Below are 9,188 nucleotides of genomic sequence, written 5' to 3' on the forward strand. Positions count from 1 at the left end.
ACACTGCACGTTTTCTGTTCGGATGCCCAGCCCTGTGGGTCTGGGAAGGTCTGACTCTGTGCGCTATGCAACGCCATCGGAACCACAGGACCTGGCTGGCTGTGGACTGTGGTGTCGTCCTTCTCCACCCTTGGCAAGGCCATTTGGTGAGAGTAGTAGGCAGCTCGTGGCCTCGAGCAGACCTTGACATTGAAGACTGTTGGATCCCATGAACTTGCACTTGAAAACCCTGATTTCCAGCTGATCTTGACAGACTGATTGGGGTTTGCTGCCCTTGACCCGGAACTGGGTGCCGGCCTTGTGTGTCCAACATGAAACCACAGCATCCCTACAAGGGCAGAGTGGGGCTCTCTCGGGGTCTCTGAGACTGGGATCTCTGTGGAAATCCATTGTTTCATCTCCACCAGAGCCCCTTTCCCGAAGCCAGATCCCTACAAAGGCAGTGTGGCCTGGGAGCAGCCCAGCTGTCCCCTCACCTTAGAGTTGGAACCTCCTGGTCCCAACATGGGCCCCACAAAGCCTCTGATCCAGGTCCAACCCTGTCTCAGGCCCTGCACTTGGAACCTTGAAGGAGGTCGTGAGATGGCCGGACTTGGGGACGAGGTTCAGGGACAATGGCTGAGGTCCAGTAAAGTAGTTTCCAGGAGCAGGAGGGGAGACCTTCCCCATTGCTTTGGGGACCTGGCTGTTTGAACATGCCAAAGGTTTTTAATGGTTACTTTTGAAATTTTTTTTGTAAAATAAAAAGTGTGAAAAGCTGTAATGAGTACCATGTGTTCATCCTTGAGGACTGGAAGACGGTCCAAAGTGAGGGAAGGGCTGTCCCGTCTCACCCTCCCCACCACCCTGGGCGGGATCTGAAGACTTCAACTAGAAAGTATAAGACCAGAGGAGTGATAAGTTTCCAAACTTGTATTGCTGCGATTTCTAGCTTCCCGCTCCTGTTAACTTCCAGAGCACCAGCAATCTGTGTGCACATCACGGCCTGGTCCCGTTCCCTGGTCTCACCATTCCCTGGTCTCTGATGCTTACTGCTGCCCAGTGGCTCCACAGGCCTCACACACGGCTCTAGATGCAGTGGGAGGAGGTCTGCTAGGTCAGGTCATGGTTATGAGGGGTTCCCACCCGCTCTTGGGGTTCCTGCCTGATTGTGAGGTCTCCGTGTGTTCTTGGAGACCCTGCCTGGTCATCTGGTGGTTGGCCAGCAGCCTCGCGGAGGTCACCGGCCAGACTCTGCAGTTTCTGCAGGCTGGGATGCACATTCTCCTCCAGCCATTCTTCCACGGCATCCGGGTAGAAGATTCGATTCAGGGCAGCCTCCAGCTCCTGCACGAAGAGCCCCCAGTGGCCCAGGAGGCTGGGGTGACAGGTGGCTGTGAGCATATCGTAAGGCAGCCAGCATGCAGCCTCTGAGACCCTCTCACTCTGGGCACAGTCCCCTCCGACTGTAACCCTAGGTGGGGGCCTGGGCAGGAGAGGGTCCTGACCTGAGCACCTCGGGCTGGATGTGTTGGACCATGACAGGGTGGATGACCTTCCGCCTGCGGTGGTAGGGGCTGAACCAGCCGGTCACACACCTGGACAAACCACACACGTGCATGCCTGTGGCCCGGGCTGACCAGCTGGCAGGAGGGACAGGGACGGAAATGCAGGGGTTGGAACGGAGACGCCTCACCTGTTGCTGTCCAGCAGGGCCTCCACAGAGCTCCGCAGGTGGACGCTGACTTGGGTGACGAGGTCCAGGATGTCACTGCCGGGGAAGGAGCCAGCGCCCTCCCTGCCAAGAGAAGGGGCTGAGAAGGGTGGTCCGAGCAAGGGTTTGGGGTTTGTGGAGTGAGGGCTACCTTGTAAAGTCGGTTAGGTCCAGGCTGGCGACCCCAAGGCAACTCTCCACCTTGTCCTTCACCTCTTCGCCAAAGCCTCCTGCAGATGAATGGGTGGGACCCTTACCCTGAGCGGGCTGTATGGTGCTGGCTTAGGCAGAACGGGGCCCAGTGACCGGGCACAGCCTCACCCTGGTGAGTGTGGGGGGCACAGCCCCATCTAGGGGGACAGACTGCTGCTTCCATGTGCAGTTATGTGAAAGCCCCCGCCCCACCAATCAGCACTCCACCTGGGATGACCTCAGTCCAGCAGTCCATGCCCTGGGCCAGGCTGCTCATGTGGCCTGCCCCGTCTTCCTCAGGAGGTCAGGGGGAGGCATGCAGCGAAGTACCTTGCAACAGTGTCTGCAGACAGATGGCCAGCGATGGAATCCCCACAGGCAGCAACTCACACAGCACCGAGAAGTGGTCATACCTGCAGTCCAGAGAGAGCTGGGGTCCCTGCCCTATCTCAGGTCCCAGAGCAGCCCCCACTCTCCAAGCCGAGGCTCCCCACCACCAGCCAGCTCTACCTCTGCCAGCCGGTCAGCACGATGCCCTGCAGTGTCCCGGCTGGCACAGCCTGTGCTGCCCGAAGCCACTGAAGGTGATTCCGCAGATGGTGCTGGATGGGGGTCAGTGTCTGGGGTGCCCCCGTAGCCCCCTTGAATGCACTGGCAGCCCACAGCTGGGGAAAGCCACACTTCTGGAACTTTTCCATGAGGAGGACTGAGGGGAGAGCATCCTTGAGACCCAGCTCTGAGGGCTCGGGGAAGAGAGGGAGGCTCGGGGGTTCTTGGGGAGACCAGAGAGGGGTGTGGTCAGCGAGGCCCTAGAGGTTTCTGCCCAGCAGGCCCAGGGGGCTCAGGGACACTGACCTTTGCCGTGGACATCCAGGTCAGCCCCATAGTCCCATAGCACTGGTACTACCAGCTGTGGCACACCCGACTCTGCAGAGACACGGAGACCAAGTTCCCACTGGGCCTGGGGTACCAGGCTGCCCACCCCCAACTTCTCCTCCCTTAGATCCCACACCCCGCCTCAACACTGAGCTGCTTGGGGTTATAAATCCACAAACACAAACCAGAAATGCTTCGGGAATGACCCCATTTAACTTGAAACACACCAGTTGCCCTGGAGTTGCTTTGGACTCACAGAGACCCTGTATGGCGGCGTAGAACCGCTCCCTAGAGTCTCCACGGTTGGAAGCAGACAGGCTCATCTTTCTCCCTCTGAGTGGCTGGTGGGTTTGAACCACTGATCTTTCAGTCAGCAGCCAAGTGTTTAACCACTGTGCCACTAGGACTCCTTAAAGGGCGAGGTGCCATACACCCCCACCCCACCGCGGTGGTACTGCCAGGGCATTTGTCTGAGGATGGAGACGTGTTACCTCAGTGTCAGATGCGCAACATGCGGAGCAAGCTGCCCCGACTGTATTCTAATGACTTTTCATTAGCTCTAAGTAACCACCTGTGGCCAATGGCCACCAACTAGGACATCAGATGGGGCGAGCTGCCCCTGGCCCGCACTCTTCACTGGGTGCCAGCTTGAGTCCTGGGGAGGGAGGTGCTGTTTCCCCACCCCACAACCTGGCTTGTTGGTTTCACGGTCATGTGCGCAGGCCGCAGAGGAGACCCTGACTGAGGCTTCTGATCAGGGCAGCCAGAGCAGGTGACCGACACCCTGACCCTGGGCCCTCCTTCACCAGCCTGTTGTGAGCTCAGGGCCCGCACACCTGGAAGGCACCAGGCCTTTAAACCCACCACTGCATGCACAAGGACACTTGGAAGCTAACAGCTTCCGGAAAGTTGGCTGCACTTCCTTTTTCCTCCCTAGAAGTGTGCGGTGTCAGAGAAGCTGTGTTCCGCCCCTGCATGCAGTCTGGCTGCTGCCCACTTTGGGGTGGGGTGGGGAGGGGGAGGGCCCAACCTTGGAGAAGGTCTTCGGGCACGTCTCGAAGCATGTCGTCCCACACCAGGGGTGTGGTGCTGGGGTGCCGGGTGAGCACATGGCTGGCCACAGCCTTCAGGTGGGACAGGCACAGTTTGGCTTTGCTGTTTTGCGGCTGTTGTAACCACTGCCTCGAGGTCTCCCCCTCTCCAAGGTAATAGACCTGAAGGGAAGGAACGGGAACTGTGGGAAGGGGTGGGAGCCTCCCTCGACTCCAGCAGACCTGCAGAGATGGCCAGGATTAATTAAACTTCCTCCAGGGCTCCCTGAGGATATTCACAAGGGCCGTCCATGAAGTGATGGACGGACAGACAGAACTAGGTTCAGGCACACAATGGCCATGATGAGAAACGCTACCACGTGCATGACCCTTGAAAACTGGACTAAGAGAAGCACAGTATTGTGTGACCTGCTTAGTTAGGTAAGACCCCACACAGGCAACTTCAGAGACAGAAAGGAAGCTGGTGCTGTTAAGGCACCTGCTGATGTGACAGAGGGGATTCACTTGGGTGAAGGGAACAAAACCCGGTATGTTCCTCACACTGCAGTGCCCAAAAAGAACCAAGGATACATCACCATAAATATTAAAGGGCATTTCAATGTTGGGAGACTTCTGTTTTTAGATGCCAATAAAACTTATTTGTTTGGAAAAAAAAAAAAAAAAAGGCATTAGCCTGCAGCATGAGCCCACGGCGTGAGCGGCACACCTTTACAGGAGCAGAACGCCGGAGAATGCCTCACCAGTGTCCTGAGGAGCCCCTGCTTCCAGCGGACATCAATCAGAACCATCTACCAAAGCCACAAACCCACTGCCAACGAGTGGATTCAACTCAAAGTGATCCTACAGCACACAGCAAAACTGTCCCCTTAGGTCTCCCAAACTGCCACACCCACAGCGGTAGGTGGGTTTGAAATGCAACCTTTTGGTTAACAGCCTGATGCTTAACCTTTTGTGGCACCAGGGTTCTTACACTGACTGCCTGGCTGCCCAAATAGCACCTGTCTTCTTGGCAAGTCTGTCTGTAAACTTTGGTCACCACGCCACAGAAGAATGTCCCAGAAAGGAGGGAGGTACACCCTACAGGTGATGGGGGGCGTCAACACTCCAGGGGGAGAAGGAAGAGGAACTGTACCTCATCACAACCAATGTGGAGCCATCTGGCTCCGCAGTGCAGCTCCATGACCTGGTCGACCATGGCTCCGATCAGTGCCAGCGACTCCTCCTCATGGGGGTTCAGGGTGTTGGGAAAGAGTGCCACTTCCCGCAGGTGAGCGAATGCCTCGTGCTTCAACACAAACTGTGGAGAGAATACCCTCAGAGGCTCTATGGTGGCACTCACCAGGAAACAAGGGGGCAAGAGGAGAGCGTAAATAGCAGAGAGAAGATAAAAGGAGCCTCCTCAAAGTTGTTAACATGGGCCAAGGGATATAAAACTGAAGACAGCAAGGGGCCAAGAGGAGCCCATCTTGAAGTGGCCGAGTGAGGTGGCCGAGAGGGGCCTGTGCAGAGGGGGCTGAGAGGAGGTCGACGTGGTCTAGAGGAGCTGAGAGAGTCATCGTGCATTGAAGAAGGGCAACTTTGCCTTCTTGTTTTTTGATCCTGAGTTGTAGCCTGTGGGCCCTGATGCTGAGTTCTGCTCTCCTGCTTCCTTAATAAACCACTTCACCGTAAATCTGGTGTGCATTCCCTGTGGCCACTGCCAGAGACTGTCCAATATAGAAGTAGAGCGTGCCCTGGGAGGGGCGGCCGGTGTCAGAATTGGTAAAAAGGCTGGAGAGCAGAGGTACAATTGACTTCTGTCTTGTTGTTGTTGTTGTTGTTGTTGTTAGGTGCTACTGATTTAGCACCGACTCGAAGCGACCCTATCTATGCACAATAGAATGAAACACTGCCCGGTCTTGCGCCAACCTCACAACCGTGGCTACACCTGATCCCATTACTACTTCCACTGCGCCAACCCATCTCTTTGTGGGTCTTCCTCTTTTGCTCTGACCCTCCACCTTACCAAACATGGTATCCTTCTCTCCAGAAACTGGTCCCTCCTAATATTATGTCCAAAGTATGAGAGATAAAGTCTGGCCTTCCTGGCTTCCAAGGAACATTCTGACTGTACTTCTTCCAACAAAGATCTGTTTGTTCTTTTGGCAGACCATGGTACTTTTAATCTCCTCCTCCAACACCGTAACTCAAATGTATCAATTCTTTATTCACTGTCCGATCATGACATGCATATGAGGTTGTTGAAAATACCATAGCTTCGTTCAGGTGCACTTTAGTCCTCAAATTGACATCTTTGCTTTTCAACACCTTAAAGAGGTCTTGTGCAGCAAATCTGCCGAATGTAATACATCGGTTGCCTTCTTGACTGCTGCTTCCATGAGTTATGCTCTGGTTGATCCAAGCAAAATGAAGTCGTTGACAACTTCAATCTTTTCTCCATTTATATGGATGTTGTTCACTGGTGCAGTGGTGAGAATTTTTGTTTTCTTTACATTGAGGTGCAACCCATACCGAAGGCTGTAATCTTTGACCTTCATCAGTAAGTATTTTAAATCATTTTCCCTCTCAGCAAGCAAGGTTCTATCATCTGCATGTTACAGGTTGTTAATGAGTCTTCCTCCAATCCTGATGCTGTGTTTTTCTTCATATAACCCAGCTTCTCAGATTATTTGCTCAGCACACAGACTGAATAAGTATGGTGAAAGAATACAACCCTGGCACACACCTCTCCTAATTTTAAACCATTCAGTGTTCTTTTGTTCTGTTTGAAAACTGCCTCTTGTCTATGTACAGGTTCCTCATGAGTGTAAGTAAGTATGCCAGAATACGCATTCTCCACAATGTTGTCCATAGCTTGTCATGATCCATACAATCAAAAGCCTTTGCCCATCCTCTTCTGAATCTGGCTTGAACTTTTGGAAGTTCTCTGTCAATATATTGCAGCCATTTTTGTATTATCTTTAGCAAAATTTTACTTGCATGCAATATTAATGATATTGTCTAATGATTTCTGCATTCCGTTGGGTCACCTCTCTTTGGAATGGGCACAAATATGGACGGATCTCTTCCAGTCAGTTGGTTGGTCAGGTAGCTGTCTTCCAAATTTCTTGGCATAGGTGAGTGAGTGCTCCAATGCTGCATCAGTCTGTTGAAAGATTCCAATTTATGTTCTATCAATTTCCAGTGCCTTGTTCTTTGCCGATGCCTCCAATGTACCTTGGACTTCTTCCTTCAGTATCACTGTGGCTTGATCATATCCTACCTCTAGAAAAGGCTGAATAGCGACCATTTCTTTTTGGTACAGAGACTCTGTGTATTCCTTACATCTTCTTTTGATGCTTTCTGCATCATTCAATAATTTGCCCAAGGAATCCTTCAATATTTCAAGTTAAGGATTGCATTTTTCTTCAGTTCCCTCACCTGGAGAAATGCTGAGCGTGTTTTCTAACTCCAGGTCTTAGCACATTGCATTGTAATATTTGACCTTGTCTTCTTGAACTGACCTTTGAATTCCCTGCTCAGTTCTTTGACCTCCTCATTTCTTTAATGTGCTTTAGCATCTCTATGCTGGAGAGTAAGTTTCCGGGTTTCTTCTGGCATCCATTTTAGTCTTAGCCTTTTCTTCTTAATGACCTTTTGCTTTCTTCCTATATGATGTTCTTGATTTCATCCCTAAACTCTTCTGGTCTCTGGTCTTTGGTGTCGAATGCATCACATTTGTTCTTGAGAGGATCTCTACGTTCAGGTGCAATGTGTTCAAAGTCATATTTTTGCTCCCGTGGACTTGTTTCAATTTTCTTCAGCTTCAGCTTTGACTTGCATCTAAACAATTGATGGTCTGTCCCACAGTCTGCCCCTGGCCTTGTTTTGGCTGATGATATGGTGTTTTCCACCGTGGGGGGTGGTGGTGGGGGGCGAGGGGACACAGACCCTGAGAACCGCTCCCCGGCCCACTCACAGGGTGGAGGCAGAGGGTGGAGGCCGCCCAGACTCGGATGTTGAACACAACCTCATCCAAACCTTGGCTGACCAGCAGCCATGAAGATACACAGCTGACCCTTTAGAAAGCCAGGTGCAAAACCAAAACCAAGAATGCCAAACCTGTGGCCACACAGGTCAAATCCAGGCAATTGACTAACCAACTACAAGACCCCATGAGGTGTTGGCTAAGGTGCCAAGGTGACCACTGGAGAGTCTTCGGCCAGTGGGGTCATCTCAGTGGTATCGATACACGCTGTATGACTCCATTTATACGACGCTCTGGAAAAGACGAAGACGTCATGACAGAAAACACAACTGTGGCCGCATGGGGGTTGCCAAGGGACATTCGGGGAGCTTCGGGGCAGTGGAGCTGTACAAACGATTTGTTGTTGTTGTTAAGTGCCTTCCAGTTGGTTCCAACTCACAGCGATCCCGTATAAGGTTTCCGAGGAGTGGCTGGTGGGTTTGAACCACTAACCTTGTAGTTAGCAGTCCAGTGCTTATCCTACAGCACCACACAGGAGTCCACACAAACATGTGTAAACATGCACAGAGCTGTGTGACAGATACAGTCCTTTTTACTATATGTTCACTTTAAAAGATAATAAAAAAATGTCTAAAAAACACAAATTGTTTCACGCAAAGGAAATCCCAGGCACAGATGGTGTCACTTTCAGGAAAAATGGGCCTAGTTCCACAGAGACTTGGAAAACAGAGGAGGCTGAAAAAGTGTTTCTGATACAACATGAGAAGACACAAAATCGTGACAGATAATGACAGCCAAGGTGGATGCTTACCGCCAACGAGTGGACAGAAAGCAAAAGGAAAACCCCATTGCTTTTCTTAATCTTGCATTTTACCTTGCACAGTGTTTTGGGAACAATATAAAAAGCAAACAAAACCCCGACCCCAACTCTGGCCCCATCACCCCCATTCCTCCTGCCCCTCAGGGTGGATGTGTGCTTGTGTGGAGTTCTGTGCTACCCCCCACCAGCCTGCCCCCCATTGAGTCCTGCAGCTCCCACACGCTGGCCCTGAGCCTGGCAGCCGGCGGTCCAAGCCCCACACTTCCACTCACCTCCATGTGCCCAAACGTCTGCAGCAAGGGAATGACCTCGAGCGCATGCTGTCTGGCCAGGTGCAGGATTTCTCGGATCTCTGAGGGGCTGGGAGATAACAATGGGAGCTGATGGGGTAGTGGCTACGTGCGGGACCACTAACCTGAGGGCTGCACCCACCAGACCGACACTCTGGGGGGGATGTCATGGCAATGTGCTTCTGGAGAGATGACAGCCTCGGAAACCCTCCGGGCAGGTCTTCTCCTGTGGCATGTCCTGTGGTTCCAGCCTCTTGATGCCTAGCAGAGCTAACATTTCCTCCTGGGCATACTGACC

The 9,188-nt window shown here is 52.4% G+C and overlaps 1 protein-coding gene across 1 annotated transcript in view; it reads right to left on the reverse strand.

The window, feature by feature from the left end:
* Positions 1-1,092: 1,092 nt before the first annotated feature.
* Positions 1,093-9,188, reverse strand: part of HEXDC (hexosaminidase (glycosyl hydrolase family 20, catalytic domain) containing) — a 12,792-nt gene continuing 4,696 nt past the window's right edge. Inside the window, exons 3-12 of the mRNA XM_006869617.1 lie at positions 8,873-8,960; positions 4,946-5,110; positions 3,792-3,975; positions 2,741-2,812; positions 2,396-2,591; positions 2,216-2,298; positions 1,845-1,923; positions 1,676-1,777; positions 1,488-1,577; positions 1,093-1,357 (exon numbers count right to left, since the gene is read on the reverse strand). Coding sequence (XP_006869679.1) covers positions 1,093-1,357; positions 1,488-1,577; positions 1,676-1,777; positions 1,845-1,923; positions 2,216-2,298; positions 2,396-2,591; positions 2,741-2,812; positions 3,792-3,975; positions 4,946-5,110; positions 8,873-8,960 — 1,324 coding nt within the window. The remainder of the gene's footprint in view (positions 1,358-1,487; positions 1,578-1,675; positions 1,778-1,844; positions 1,924-2,215; positions 2,299-2,395; positions 2,592-2,740; positions 2,813-3,791; positions 3,976-4,945; positions 5,111-8,872; positions 8,961-9,188) is intronic.

The sequence above is a fragment of the Chrysochloris asiatica genome, unplaced genomic scaffold (assembly GCF_000296735.1).
Source record: "Chrysochloris asiatica unplaced genomic scaffold, ChrAsi1.0 scaffold00132, whole genome shotgun sequence".
Taxonomy (NCBI): Eukaryota; Metazoa; Chordata; class Mammalia; order Afrosoricida; family Chrysochloridae; genus Chrysochloris; species Chrysochloris asiatica.